The sequence below is a fragment of the Schistocerca piceifrons genome, chromosome 2 (genome assembly GCF_021461385.2).
Source record: "Schistocerca piceifrons isolate TAMUIC-IGC-003096 chromosome 2, iqSchPice1.1, whole genome shotgun sequence".
Lineage (NCBI taxonomy): Eukaryota > Metazoa > Arthropoda > Insecta > Orthoptera > Acrididae > Schistocerca > Schistocerca piceifrons.
The window spans coordinates 780761774-780778217 of record NC_060139.1 but is presented as its reverse complement, the minus strand read 5'-3'; the positions used below and the strand labels follow the sequence as shown (position 1 = coordinate 780778217).

At 42.4% G+C, this 16444-nt stretch overlaps 1 protein-coding gene across 1 annotated transcript; it reads right to left on the bottom strand.

Moving 5' to 3' along the window:
• Positions 1-5779: 5779 nt before the first annotated feature.
• LOC124775844 (THAP domain-containing protein 2-like) lies at positions 5780-7001 on the bottom strand. Its single transcript, XM_047250679.1, has 3 exons — positions 6764-7001; positions 6402-6647; positions 5780-5865 (listed from the first exon to the last, which is right to left on the bottom strand). The coding sequence occupies exons 1-3, from the start codon at positions 6999-7001 to the stop codon at positions 5780-5782; spliced, it is 570 nt and encodes a 189-aa protein (XP_047106635.1).
• Between the last annotated feature and the right edge of the window lie 9443 nt (positions 7002-16444).

Genomic DNA, 16444 nt, shown 5'->3' with positions numbered 1-16444 from the left:
ACATCTACATGACTACACTGTAAGTCACAATTAAGTTCCTGGTGTTGTGTCTAGGAATCCTGCATACTCAGTTCGGCAGACAAACAATCAAACAACTCGTATTAATGAGTTTTATTGCAAAAGACAATTACAATTTCTCAACTTTGATATGTGTCGCAAGCAAAGGGCAACGTGCAAAATAATCAGTCTTCTCCAGAATAGGCAAACACAAGTCTGTACTATGAAGAAAGTCCTAACGAAGTGGCTAACGTTGAAGCTGCTATTGAAGTGGGCTCCACCAGTCAGGCGCAGCGCTTATGTCCTCTTCATGTAGGGGTCACTGCTGTCGCGTTGTCATCCTGGAGGGAGGTCGGTCAGCGTGCTAATGGCTGATCTCTTCTCATAGCCTTCTCTTCCCTGTCATTCCCAACTGGCTGCTGGTGCTGACTTTGCACTGTAACATTCCTCCTCCCCAAAGCGATGGATCATCATCGTATATGGAGCACGACAACGGGGGGGGGGGGGGGGGGAGGCAGCAGGAGCGTGGACGCTCTGATGGACCGGAAGCTGCAGCTGCAGGGGATGTCAGACTTCCGGTCGTACCCCACCATTCTGACTTCACTCTGGTGGAATCGTCCCCCAGAAAATGCCCAGAAGTGAACGCATCCACATCCTGAGGTCCATACCACGCCGTCGAAGGCGTCGGCCGCTGCAATGTGGGAGGGTCCAGCTCCATCGGTAGGAGGCGGAGAAGTCGAAGGCTCCGTCTCCATAGGGTGGTCGCGCAGCGTCGTGAGGACACCCTCTGCCAGCTGCTATGGCCACACTGTCCTCGGGATCTGTCAATCTGTGGGAAGAGTTACAGGAGGATCACAGTGCACATGACAGTGGCGAATTTGATTGTGATATCGGCGCTGCAGTCCGTCAGGCCCTGAAATGAGATACATGCATGTGTCAAGTCGACAAAAGATCTAGCCTCGTGCCCACCGTGTGCTCTCGCTAAAAACCCTGAAAAACACAATATCATGCAGCGCGAAGCGATACTTGCGACCTTCCTTTGGCGCCATATGCCGGGGGGGGGGGCAGAGGGGGGAGCAGGTGGCAGCGTCCGATAGCGGTGGCCGTGAAGCAATCCGGCTGGTGATGGCCCATTTCGTGGATGCGAACGATATGAGACGAGAAACAGTTGCAATGCTGGATCCAAGGTGTATGCGATGCAAAGTATTGCCATCTACTGCTTGAAGGTTCTGACAAAACGTGCCGCTTCGCCATTTGACTGTGGATGGAACGGTGCACTAGCTAGATGCTGTATGCCATTGCGTTCACAGAATGTTTCAAATTCACTTGACATGAACTGAGGACCATTGTCCGACACTATGACTTCAGTCAAACCTTCCAGGGAAAGAATAGAGGGCAATGACTGAACTGTGATATGTGACATTGTCGAGTTCATTGGCACAGCAAAAGGAAACTTGCTGTAAGAGTTTACCACAATCAACAATGAATGTTCGAAAAAGTTCCCACAAAGTCTATGTGCTCACAATGCCACGGTGATTGCGACTTAGCCCAAGCAGAGAATTTTTGTGGTGGAGCAGACTGATTTACCGCGCATGCGCGTCAGTCTGACGTCATCTGTTCTATTTGGGTGTCCATACTCTGCCAAGTACAGTGTCAACATGCTAACTTTTTTGTACAAACAGGCCCCCAGTGTCCTTGGTGCAGTAACTGCAACACTTATTTTTGCAAAGGTTTGGGGATCAACACACGTGACTGTTCACTGTCATTTTGAACAAGAATCACACCTTGCTGTACAGCGAGGCTATGCTGACGGGCAAAGTATCGGCACACTACAGAGTTCTTTATGCTATGCAAGGAACGAAGCCAAGATGTGGGAACGTATTTTAGAAAATGTTCAGATCTGGGTCAGCGTCCGTGGCCTGTGCAATTTTCTTCTGGTTCAGCTGAAAAGACTGAGGCAATTCAGAATCCTAAACATCGATGTGACAACAAGATGCAGTAGAAGTGTTGAAATCTGTATCAGGGCCAATTGGAAGACGTGAAAGTGGTTCAAACGGCTCTGTGCACTATGGGACTTAACTTCTAAGGTCATCAGTCCCCTAGAACTTAGAACTACTTAAACCTGACTAACCTAAGGACATCACACACATCCATGCCCGAGGCAGGATTCCAACCTGCGACCGTAGCGGTCGCGCGGTTCCAGACTGAAGCGCCTAGAACCGCTCGGCCACCCCGGCCGGCACGTGAAAGTGCGTTCACATTACCATGTTGGGCTGTCGGACGATACACAATCTCGTACTAGTATTGAGACAACAACAGAGCCCATCTTTGCAATATGTGGTCAGTTCTTACAGGAACCAGACTCATTGGATGAAACAAGGACTGTAATGGCCTGTGATCCGTTACCAAGTAGAATTTTCTGCCATACAAATCGTGGTGGAATTTGGTGACACCATACACAATAGCCAGTGCCTCTTCCTCTATATGCGAATAGTTACACTGAGCTTTGGACAACACTTTTGATGAGAAAGCAATAGGCCTGTCTTTATCACCATATCTGTGTGGAAGCACTGCAACAATTCCATAAGAAGAAGTGTCAACTTACAACACAACTGGTTTTTCAGGATCAAAGTGAACCAAGCGTCTATCACTGAGCAATGGATCTTTAAGCTTTTGAAAAGCGTCTTGGCTCTCATCTGTCCAAACAAAGGGTACGTTCTTGCGACGCAAACGATACAATGGAGCTGCGATTTGTGCAGCATTTGGTATGAACCGAATGTAATAGTTCATTTACCTTAAGACTGACTGCTATTCTGTGACATTGTGAGGAACTGGCAGGTCCCGTATGGCTAACAAATGTCACTGAAGAGGATGTACACCTTGACTGTTTATGACACAACCAAGATACTGCAACTCAGGTTTAAAAAATCACACTTGTTCAGTCTACACTTTAGTCCTGCATCGGATAACACATGAGACAAAGCACGCAAATTTGCAATGTGTTATTCACCATATAGCGGAGATAATGAGTCACAGATAGGCACAACAAAAGACTCTCACAATTACAGCTTTCGGCCATTAAGGCCTTCGTCAACAATAGATGGACATACGCACACATACACACACACAACTGCAGTCTCAGGCAATTGAAACTACAAAATATTGTACATTCCATTTTAGATTTTCCTTTGTTTGATCAACATGTTATTCAGATGAGCGATCTGCTATGGCAATATCGTCCAAATAGTTTGAACAGTTTGGTACTTGAGCAGTCAGCTGTTCCAAATACCACTGGAAAATGGTGGGTGCAGAAGCATTGCTAAAAGGCAAATGCAAATCTTTAAACAAGCCCAAATGGATGTTCACAACACACACAGTTTGAGATTCTTCATCTAGTGGTATTTGAAGATATGCGTCGTGCAAATCAAGTTTTGAAAAGTAGCGACCAGCACCTAATCTGTCCATGATATCCTCTGGGCGTGACAATGGATAAGTATCAATCACAGTTTGTGGGTTGACTGTAGACTTAAAGTCAAGACAGAGGCGAATGCGACCTGAAGGTTTGAGGAGCAAAACCAATGGACTTGCCCATCGACTAGTTTATATGATCACAATAGCTCCGCTATCTTTCAAGTCTTTAAGTTTCAGCACCCACATTGTCTCATAATATTAAGGCCAGGTAAAATTTCGGCTGAGCATTGTCTTTTATAGTAATATGTGCAACAAAATTGTTTACCCTTGCCTACACCTGCAGAAAAGCGTGGAGGGAATTCTTTCAGCAAGTTAGTTACACTGTCTTTGGCACTGAGATGATGTTTGGTTTGTGGGACACTCAACATGCTGTCATTAGCACCCACACAAAGTACCAATTTTTACACGTCAAATTTGTATACAATCCAATCTAGTCACTGTCAAGAATGATGATGATTAAATGATGAGAACAACACAAACACCCAGTTCCCAGGCAGAGAAAAATCTCCAACCCAGCCGGGAATTGAACCCGGCACCCCCAAGCTCCAGAGGCAGCGATGCTAGCCACTAGACCACGAGCTGCGGATGTCTTTGGCACTGAATGCAGTCACTGACAACACATTGTCCTGATTTTTAAAGCCAAAAGAAGTAAGGCCAATTATGTTCTCATAATCGCGTGATTGTAGCACAATGAAAGTCATTGTTCATGTACGCGAGCGACACATGGCAGGCGAAGTACATCTTCCAAGAATGGGAATGTCTTGTCCATTATAAGCTGTCAGGTGCGTGGTAGTGTTAGACAGGCGTGGGGAATCTAACGGTTCATACGTGATTCGATTCAGCAATGTAACAGAGGCTTCTGTGTCCAACTGAAATTACACACGTTTCCCACTAAGATGCCAATGAACAAACACTTTGTTGGAGTGGCGTAGCACTGGAGAAACTGATCGCTTGCGTTTTGCCAGCACCTGTTGCAGGCTTTGAATACACTGCATTTATTACATGGGCCTTCTGACTACATTTTTGTGAATGGGCAGATTCGTACGTATGTTCTGCTGCAAATATATATAGAATGTACACGACCTTTCTTTCCACAAGCGCAATACTGTGCTTGTCTGCGCAGGCACTCTTGGCGTTTGTACTGTGAATAGTACTGAGGGCATGACTTAATTCTATTTACTGATGTAGTCGCCTGCTTAGAGAACTGTTTACTCGACTTGGCACGCATGTGCTGTTGCTGCCTGCTGGGCCAGTCGTGAGCAAGGGACGGCTCAACCCAACAAATTGGTGGTTGCTCAAATTTATTGGTCGCTATGGTACCTGAATCATACTGATCTAGAATTTGCACTGCATGATGAAACGATGGATTTGACTGGCGAAAAGGCGGTATGCCACTCGATGCTACAGTTGATGCCGTTTGCACTGCGTTTTTTGCTTGGTTGGCGAGTAACTGCTGCACCATGTTTAGTAGGATTGCGAAATGCTGTGTCTGAAACTGGAACATATGTGTCAGCTGCGTTGATTCTATCACCTGCAGTTGAGGCGCCTGAGCAGGGGGTGAGAGAGGTGGGTTGCTCATTTTGGAGTCGGCAAATGCAATAACCAGACAATACAAGCAGTAAAATAAGCACACAAGCAAAGAAAATTTCTGCAACGCCCACCTGAAAACACTGAATGGGAAAAACACTGTAAGAGGCACTGTTAAAACATGTAAGCACACGCCTGCAAAGAAAAGACAAGGTAGAATTAAGGCGGCAGCAAAACACGAAAACAAAATCTGTGGCAGCTGGTTGCTCTTGGTTCGCAGCATTAACTGGTTGTTGCTATGTTATTCTTTCACCTTGTCGCCAATGTTGGTGAATCTAGGAATCCTGCATACTTGGTCTGCTAGACAAACAATCAAACAACTCGTATTAATGAGTTTTATTACAAAAGACAATTACTATTTCTCAACTTTGATATGTGTCGCAAGCAAAGGGCGACATGCAAAATAATGTCTTCTTCAGAATAGGCAAACACAAGTCTGTGCTACGAAGGAAGTCCTAACAAAGTGGCTAATGTTGAAGCTGCTCTCGAAGTGGGCTCCACTAGTTGGGCGCGGCGCTTATGTCCTCTTCATATAGGGGCCACTGCTGCTGTGTTGCCGTGTTGGAGGGAGGTCAGTCAGCATGCAATTGGCTGACCTCTTCTCATAGCCTTCTCTTCTCTGTCGTTCCCGACTGGCGTGCCGGCCAACGAGTTAAAATTTCATAGAGTGGCTATAGGTCCGCCATGTTTGAAGCAAATTGAAGTTCTGGCCGCCATGTTTTCTTTAGTCAAGGCATTCGTCTGCTGTGTCCCGCCCCCTTGTAACTGCGTTTGACTTACTTGAAATAGCCCATACTAGCTTTATTTTTTCTAAAACAAGCAATAGACAGCAGTGATTTCAGTGTACACTGACAGCAAAAAGGGATGTTTTTGTCGAAATATGGCTAAACTTTTCTATGTAGATAACACTACAAGACAACTCAAATAAGTCTGTCCATCCACTATAACGTTACTTGTTGCCCATAAATTAATGCAATTAGAGCAGGTACCACCAGAATATTACGATGAAACTTCTAAACATGCTGTGGTTAACTATTAGAAACAGTAACGGGCGCAGAAATAAGATATTTTTGTCGCTATTTCAAAGTAAACAGTCAAAGCCTCAAAAACCAGTACACTGTGAACGAGAATTTATTTGAAATATGTGTTACAAGTAGTTAACACAAGCATAGTAATTCAATAACAAAGTCGAAGCGTTCTTGGGTGGGGTAATTTCACAAATTTTCGTAAGTAGCTGTATGCCTTGGCAGAATAAAAGTGTAGGGTCAGGGCAAATTCCCTTATTTGCTGAGAATAATGGCATACTTTAGCACTGCACTGAAGTTCCAATAGCTCCTTCAACAAACCAACTACATGTTCACTGTTTAACATATCAGAAACTGCACTACATAGCCTTCTTCTCAAACCAGCAACTAAAGTCTGTAACTGCACTATTCTTCTTTTGTGTCGTACACTAAGTTGCTTCATTTGCTTTATCCGCTTCTTTAGTCGCACATTCTCTGCTTGTACTCTGTTATATTGTGTTCTCAACTTCTTAGGGCTTGGTAGACAGTAATTGTGGTCAGCAGAAACAGATGTGGCTCCGACAGGCACTGAAAGAATGTAGTTACATCATAAGTTTATAACAGAGTTACACCATAACATTATAATAGAAAGTATGTATTTCAAAGTAATAAGAACACGGAGTAAAATTAAATTATTGGCTTACTTTGTGCTAATGATGTCACTGTAACAGCACTATCTTGCAAATTGTCGAAAGATCGCTTTCTGGGTTGTGGTCGTAATACTTTATCTTGCTTTTGTAAATGTGGTGGAAAGTTAAAGAAAGTAGGTACTGGTTTTGACAAACGGCGCCTCTGGACATTTGTGTGGTACATATATTTCTCTTCAAAACGAGCTGAACAGAGGTAACTGGCTGTAGTAGGAAACCAGTTTTCTCGCTTCATATTTATAACCCATCTTTTTGTAATTTCCTTATCTTTTAAAGGAAATCTGTAATCAACGATAAATAAATTACTTCCTGCATTTGTCTTAAGCATAATTACAGTTCCAATGCAAATGACTCTTTAATAAACATTAAAAAACGTGTGTCGTATTTCGGTACTAATATACTTAATCATAATATGAAATATTTGTTGTTTTATCGCTGCGATTTGTGCAGTTGAACGCTGAACACACTGCAGGCATGTTGACTTTATATTTTGTAACAAAAAAGTCAACTAGAAAAGTTAAATATTGCAGTAATATCACAACAGCTGACACACTTCCAACACAAACAACAGTAACGCTTTCCTAATGTTTTGACTAAGGAGAACATGGCGGCCGAGTTAGCGTTGGTTGCCGCTAGGAGCGCTGTAACTAGTATCTCAGCCACTCTATGAAATTTTAACTCGTTGGTGCCGGCCCTGACTTTACGCTATAACACCTAGCAGAGAGATCATTGAATGACCATCAAGGTATCTCTACCACTCCACTCTTGATCAGAAATGTAGGTGGGTGCCAACAGAATAGTTTCAAATCAGAGGTGTTCGTGATAATACGAAGCCAGCTACTCTTCCATGAATTTTTTCGATGTCCTCCATCAGTCCCATCTGATACAGATCCCACACCACACAGTAATACTCAAGAAGACGGCAGACAACTGTGGTATAAGCACTCTCTTTAATAGTACTGTTGTACTTTAATTCTTCTACCAATATATAGCAGTCTTTGGTTTGCTTTATCCACAACATTATCTATGTGACCTTTCCAGTTTAAGTTATTTATAATGGTGATCCCTAAGTTTTTAGTTGAATTTACAGCCTCTATATTTGTGTGATTTATTGTGTAACCAAAATGTAGTGGATTTCTTTTAGTACTCATGTGGGTGATTTCACACTTTTCATTGTTTAGAGTCAACAGTCACATTTTGCACCGTACTGATATCTTGTCTAATACATATGGCAATTGGGTTTGATCATCTGATGAGTTAACAAGACAGTAAATGGCAACAGCATCCGCAAACAATCTGAGAGGGCTGCTCAGATCGTATTCTATGTCGTTTAAGTAGATCAGGATCAGCATAAGGCCTATATTACTTCCTTGGGGGACACCGGACATTACTTCCGTTTCACTCGATGTCTTTCTGACTGTTACTATGAACTGTGGTCTTTCTGAACTATAACTGAAATTATAGTCACAGGATACTAAGTTTTCTTCGTGTTGTGAAGTGCACAGTTTTACATTTCTGAACATACAAAGAAACTTGCCAATCATGAGACCACCTTTGAAATCTTATCAAGATCTGACTGAACACTTGTGCAGCTTTTTTAAGGCAATGTGTCTCTTAAATAACTGTGTTAATTGCAAAAAGCCTGAGGTTGCTATTAGTATTGTCTGCAAGATAATTAATATACAACATGAACAGCAAGGGTTCCAACACACTTCCCTTGGGCACACATTAAGTTATTTCTACATCTGATAATGACTTTACATCAAAGACAATACACTGCATCTTCCATACCAAAAGATTTTTAATGCAGTTACAAATTTCACATATTACACTCTGTAACCATATTTTTGACAATAAGCATAGATGTGGTAATGAGTCAAACACTGTTTGGAACTCAGGAAATACTGCTTCTACTTCACTGCTTTGTCCTTAAGCTTTTCATGTGTCATGTGAGAAAAAAGTGTGAGTTGGGTTTCGTATGGTCGATGTTCTCGGAATCCATGCTGGTTGGCATGTTTATGTTTGAGATACCTGATCGTATTTGAGCTCAGAGTGTGTTCTAAAATTCTACAACTAATCGATGTCATGGTTATTAAAAGTGTAGTTTGGTGCGTCACTTCTACTACCCTTCCTGTAAATGGGTGTGACTTTAGCTTTCCCACTATTCGTGGGATCTGCGATGGATTGTAGTTAGAAGATGGGCTAACACAACCACAAATTCAATATAGAACCTGACAGGAATTTCATCAAGCTTCAAAGCTTCGTTCAGTTTTGACAGTTTGCGATGTTCCTCAACACCACAGGCATAAACACTTTCTTCAGTCATTTTTTCAGTGGTACACTGATTAAATTGGGGCAATTCTCTTGGTTTTTCCTTTGTAAAGGTACATCTGAAAACGGATTTAATCACTTCAGCTTTTGCTTTACTACCCTCAATTTCGGTTCTCGTGTCATTCATGAGTGACTGGACTCTAACTTCCGTGCTACCAACATCCTTTACATATGACCAGAACTTCTTAGGGTTTTGTGAAAGATCATTTGATAGTATTCTGTTATGGTAGTCATTGAAGGATCCCTGCATTTCTCTCTTGACAGCCAATGTCCTATATTTTGTTTAATGCCTATTACGCAGTTGTCTGTATTTCTTTAGAAGTTTCTTTACAGCGACTGTATACCATAGTGAGTCCTCCTCATTTATGAACTGTTGTACTGGGTAGATATCTATCCAGTGCATGATCAAATGTTCTTCTAAACTTGATCCATAGTTACTCTGTGTTCCTGTCTTATACGTTTCGAGTTCCTTGTTGAGATATTACAAGATTGATTTTTTATCTAATTTACTAAATATACATATATATAAATATATATTTTTTTAGTTGTGCTTAGTACTTTGGCAATCATTGTTGCCACAACCACATCATGGTCACTGATACCTATTTTGATGTGGACATCCTCAAAGAGGCCTGGTCTGTACATTGGCATTAGATCTAATACATTTCCGTCATGAGTGAGGTTCTGAACTATCTGTTCTATGAAGTTTTCAGGGAAGGCATTTAGTAATGTTTCGCAGAATTTCTTGTCACACTCGCGACTAACTAAACTGTAATTTTTCATATTTGAGTGTACAATGTCAAGTAAGGCCTGTCTGTGTTTCTTCACATATTTTCCCTCTTCTAAGGACTTAAGTCATTCTACACATTATCAGTTTTGTTTGACAGTTTTGCGTAATCAGCAATATATATTTTAGTCAAGATTTTAACTTACCATTAAAATCTTTAGTAGACTTCTATTCAGTTATGGTGTCTGCAAAAACGGATTTCTAAAACAAATTTAGTAGGTTATACACTTCAACAATTAGTTTCTATTCAAGAAAATATACTCCAGTGCTTTCTGAGTTCAGATCTTTATTTCACTTTCAGAAACAAAAGAAACTTTCTGTTGATTAACTAGTGTACTTTATCGCAAATCTAGTTCATTGTCCTTAAAAGACAATTAGATTACTGTACTTCCATTCACTTTTTTCTGGAGAAAATATGAGAAAAAGGCTTTCAGTATTCTCATTTCATGAGCCATACTAGATTGAAATACCAAGTGATCATCAAGTGACCGTTGATGCAGAAATAGTCTTGTTTATAAAGTTACTGATAACTTCAGTAACCATTAAATCAATAGAATTCTGTGGACAAACATACTGCATCACTTGCAGAACCAGATGGGTTGTTTTGACGGGAGGTGACGTGACAGCCAGTGTGAATTTGTCTTTCCCCACAAGCAAGTTTCGTCTTTGACTTTAGTGGGGCGAACATTGTCATTGTCATCCGAGCTTAACCAATTTTCTCCACTCACTCACAGTACAAAACAATACAGATTTTATACTTTTGCGTCTTCTTAGTAGTAATTCACACTGGCTGTTCGGTCACGTCACGTCACGTCAAAACATTCCACAATGTGCACTCCTGGAAATTGAAATAAGAACATCGTGAATTCATTGTCCCAGGAAGGGGAAACTTTATTGACACATTCCTGGGGTCAGATACATCACATGATCACACTGACAGAACCACAGGCACATAGACACAGGCAACAGAGCATGCACAATGTCGGCACTAGTACAGTGTATATCCACCTTTCACAGCAATGCAGGCTGCTATTCTCCCATGGAGACGATCGTAGAGGTGCTGGATGTAGTCCCGTGGAACGGCTTGCCATGCCATTTCCACCTGGCGCCTCAGTTGGACCAGCGTTCGTGCTGGACATGCAGACCGCGTGAGACGACGCTTCATCCAGTCCCAAACATGCTCAATGGGGGACATATCCGGAGATCTTGCTGACCAGGGTAGTTGACTTACACCTTCTAGAGCACGTTGGGTGGCACGGGATACATGCGGACGTGCATTGTCCTGTTGGAACAGCAAGTTCCCTTGCCGGTCTAGGAATGGTAGAACGATGGGTTCGATGACGGTTTGGATGTACCGTGCACTATTCAGTGTCCCCTCGAAGATCACCAGTGGTGTACGGCCAGTGTAGGAGATCGCTCCCCACACCATGATGCCGGGTGTTGGCCCTGTGTGCCTCGGTCGTATGCAGTCCTGATTGTGGCGCTCACCTGCACGGCGCCAAACACGCATACGACCATCATTGGCACCAAGGCAGATGCGACTCTCATCGCTGAAGACGACACGTCTCCATTCGTCCCTCCATTCACGCCTGTCGCGACACCACTGGAGGCGGGCTGCACGATGTTGGGGCGTGAGTGGAAGACGGCCTAACGGTGTGCGGGACCGTAGCCCAGCTTCATGGAGACGGTTGCGAATGGTCCTCGCCGATACCCCAGGAGCAACAGTGTCCCTAATTTGCTGGGAAGTGGCGGTGCGGTCCCCTACGGCACTGCGTAGGATCCTACGGTCTTGGCGTGCATCCGCGCGTCGCTGCGGTCCGGTCCCAGGTCGACGGGCACGTGCACCTTCCGCCGACCACTGGCAACAACATCGATGTACTGTGGAGGCCTCACGCCCCACGTGTTGAGCAATTCGGCGGTACGTCCACCCGGCCTCCCGCATGCCCACTATACGCCCTCGCTCAAAGTCCGTCAACTGCACATACGGTTCACGTCCACGCTGTCGCGGCATGCTACCATGTTAAAGACTGCGATGGAGCTCCGTATGCCACGGCAAACTGGCTGACACTGACGGCGGCGGTGCACAAATGCTGCGCAGCTGGCGCCATTCGACGGCCAACACCGCGGTTCCTGGTGTGTCCGCTGTGCCGTGCGTGTAATCATTGCTTGTACAGCCCTCTCGCAGTGTCCGGAGCAAGTATGGTGGGTCTGACACACAGGTGTCAATGTGTTCTTTTTTCCATTTCCAGGAGTGTATTTCGAATGGCGGCATTCACACAGATCGTCAAGGGAAAATCGCATCGCGTCAGTTCACGTCTAGTTACGTCAAGGTTTCTCGGGGAGAACGTTAAGGCAATGGTGTCGTCTGTTAACATCCGAAATTAACTTGCATTTGCTGTGCTCACTCTTGTTATCGTAATTGATTTTGTGCTTTTGTGTTTTGTTATGTTTGTTTTATTATTGGGTCTTGTTTTAATAGCAAATATTGCATGACGACTTGTATTTTTTTTCTTTTGATGAGTGGCTGTACAATCTCTGGGTAAATTGAGGGATAGGTAGCTGACGAATTGTGTAACCATAGTTTACCTTGGAATTCTTGTTATATGAAGCCACTTTAGTCTCTGGTTAGTTATTCCTGGAACAGCGTTGCCATCCAGTTGAGCTGGCAATAACTGGAGAGCAATCTGGGTATTTTCGGGTGTATCACTTATTATTCATATAATTGTTGGCTGTAGTAATAACGTGTTTAATATGAGCTATAAGCTTTCATGGCCGCAAAACTATTCACTTGAGGATAATTTGAGGATGGTTGATACTGTAATTGAGTACAAGAGTGTAGTAAAAAACATGAAAACTAATGCTGTCTCATACAATGAAAAGATTAGTGCAAAATTTGTAACTATAATTGTAAGGTACTTGTATGTGTAACATAACGATTTGTCTTGAAATTATTTAAAGGATCAGGTATTTGTTGTTTGGTCAGTAAGACATCTTTCTCAGTTTCTGAATAAAGTAAAAGATAAAAATATGCAATTATCAGCTCACAAACAACTTCACATAGATCGGCAGAGCAGCTACAACCAATGTACGAATTTTTTATTTAAGAAGGAAGCGAAAATATTATGACCAAAGAAGGTAGCAGAGGCTACAGAATGGTGATGTAAGCTCCAAACACACAATTTGATAAAGTTGTCAACAGAAGTCAGTTCTACTCAGATGCAACATTTCTGCATCTACTTCTATACTCTGCAAACCACCGTGAGATCCATGGCAGTGGGTACATCTCTCTAGAAAAGATAATATTCCATCAAATGCAGCTATAGATGAATTGTAAAAAAGTGCATAATCTAGTAGGAACTGTAAAATGCAACTGTAAAACAGCTGGTCTTTTCAAAATCTCCAACAAACTGTGACAACACAGATATCACTGAGATTGATCCAGTAGACACATCTAAGAGGTGTTACTGGCTAACTGGCTGTTTTACGTACATCTTGGAATGTTTAGTTCGTTACAGCAGCAATGGATACTCTACAAAAAGTACATTTGCTGAATTATTAAACGCTATTTGTGCATCCACTTTTGCAGTTTTTGGGAATACACAAATCCTATTTCTATAACACGATGATTATTAACAATTATGTCTGCAGTGTATATGAAGAGCAAGATGCCAACATTTACAATGAACAGCCATAATCTTTTTTATATTGCTGGAGGAGGGTTGAACCCAAGGCACATATTGAAACTGTTGGCTCTTGTTATTGTATCTCACCCAAAATGTTCGAGGAACGGTAAGTATTCCATATATAAGTATACCTTGTGCAATCACCTCTAGCAGTTACATGTAATTTGGGAGAGGAGGGGAAGTAACTGGAGATGTGACATCTTTGCTGCATTCTTTCTTCTTTTCCACAAACATCTGAGCTTAAAACTCTCCATTTTGTTTTCAGAATAAAAATATCTATTCTCAAAAGTGAAATAATTAACAGAGTTGCAGATTGTGCTGCTTCAAAAGTAGCAAGAACCAGAGAAAGAAGGAAGAACTGTGTCGGATAAAAAAAGAGCATAAAGCTCAACACTAGGATTAGAAAATAAGAACTAAAAGAAATTATTTCAGAATAAAAATACACTGCTCGCCACTGAAGACGCAACACCCTGAAGGCAGTATTCAAATCAGGTGCCATTTGCAGCAAGCATTTGTGGCGACGAGAGGTGCACATGATTAGCATTTCAGCACAGGCGCACAGCACGGGTGCCAGTAACGCCACCTGCAAGTGTTATATAAAGGGGGAACAGACGACTGTGTGGAGATACTGAAATTGTTCTTTCGTATGGTTGTTCTGCATAAGCAGTTTCAGTATGTCTTGTAGAAGACAGCAAGCGTCTTTCAAGCACGTTTCGGAGTTCGATGGAGGAAGAATAGTTGCTTATAGGGATTGCGGATTATCCTTCATAGAAATCGGTGTTTGTGTCGGACGGAACCAAGCAATTGTGATGCAGATGTAATCGCTGGATGCAGGAGGGAATGACGGACCGACGGCACCGATTGCATTCACCTCGTTGCACCACTACATGCGATGACAGGAGGAACTTTATCACAACAAATTCGGTCTGTTGCGCAACAAGCAGTGTCTGCACATACCATTCGGGTCGTTTGCAGCAGAGTGGACTATCCACCAAGGTGTCCATTGCTGCGTTTATCACTGAGTTTATCACTGGTGATTGCATCAGCAATGGGGTGATGAACGACCGACACGAACAACATGTGTGCAGAATTGGTTGGCGCGTCAGTGGACATTCTAAATCTAACTGCAAAATCATCTTTTGAAGGAATCAGTTCCTTCGAGTTGTGGTTAGGTAAGAGGTCGAGAATAAAACATTTAAGTGTAATAGGTTACACATGGTATGCCCACATCTGTGTTGGAAGAAGACAGAAAATGTATGAGACAGCTCTTAATGGTTCTCTCATGGGGTACGATGGAAATGAGTGTTACAGAATTTTGGTGAAAGAAGAAAAATAAAGTCATTCTTAGCAGAGATGTAATCGTCCGTGAGAGACTGAAGAAGACACTGCTGATACCAGAGAATAGGAACATACTATCCTCACTCACCGACAGCTGCAAAATCGCTCAAACCCGCATGGCTAAAAGACTTTGTAATGCTATCTGAAGAGATGACGAACAAATGAAGTACCAAAGTCATATGAAGAAGCTGTAAACAGTACACAAAGTGTTCACTGGAAGCAGGATATAAAAATGAAATGAAGGCACTACAAGAGAATCACACATGGAAATTGACTACTATACCAAAAGGAACAAGAGTTTTTCGTGTAAAGACTAATCCCAATGGGAGTATCGAGAAATACAAGGTAAGAATTGTCGTCAGAGGGTTTAATCAACTCAATGGTGTAGACTACACTGAAACTTTCAGTCCAGTAGCTATACTGAGCACAACTTTTTTTAATGTTAGGTGTTGCTGCAGCTGAAAAGATGCCTCTGATAACAGTTTGATGTGTCTACAGCATTCGTGTATGGAGAAATATAAGACATAATACATATGCAGTAATCAGAAGGGTACAATGACGGCACAGATAGAGTTTGCAAATTAAGGCGAAGTTTGTATGGACTTACGTAAGCCTGAAGATGTTGGAGTAGACGTTTTGGAGCATTTCATATGTCAGCAGGTTTTGAGCCAAGTGATGCAGATGCTTGTTTACATATCAGAGGAGAAGGTGACAAAAAACTTTAGTGGCTCCTTATGTAGACGATGGGTTAGTTATGGCGAATGATCAGCAAGATGCCAGCAAGTTTGTTGATGAATTCAAGAACACTGTGAAACTAGCATCGTATTTTCTTTGACCTGAGATAAAACACTTTGATGTTGGTGCAATCAAGTCAGCAAGCCTATGCAAAGAAGATTCTGGAGCGATTCAATTTTCAATAATGCGAACCTGTCTCGACACCAATTATAAAGGAGCAAGATACATTACAAGTAGAAAGCAAGGATGCAGAGATGTGCAACTTTCACTACCGACAACCAGCTGGAAAACTAACGTAGCTGGTGCTTGGAATGAGACCTGACTTCACTTACAGTGTGATTTAAGTCTCTCGAGCTCTCAACTCGCATCAACAGAAGATGTAGTAAGACTAAAGCAAGTACTCCAGTATGTAACAGGTACATGTGACTTAGGCATAATATATCATCCAAATTTACAGAATGGCATATTTGATTGCTGAAACGATGTGGACGTTGGAGGATACAACTAAATTGGACAGTTGACATGTGGTGTAGTTATTACACGTGCAGGTGGAGCTGTCTCATGGCTCAAGCAAAGATAGGCAATGACTGCCACATTTACAACACAAGCAAAGCTGGTAGTTGCAACCGAAGCTGTTAAAGAGATAATTTATCTGTGTAGACTTTCTAGAGGAATGAGAAAGCTGATGGCAGTTCCAGTCCTTAAGGTTGACAATCATGCAACGGCGAAACTTGCACAAAATCGTGAGTTCCATCATCACATAAAACATACAAAGACAAAGTATCGAAAGTGGACTTAGAAATT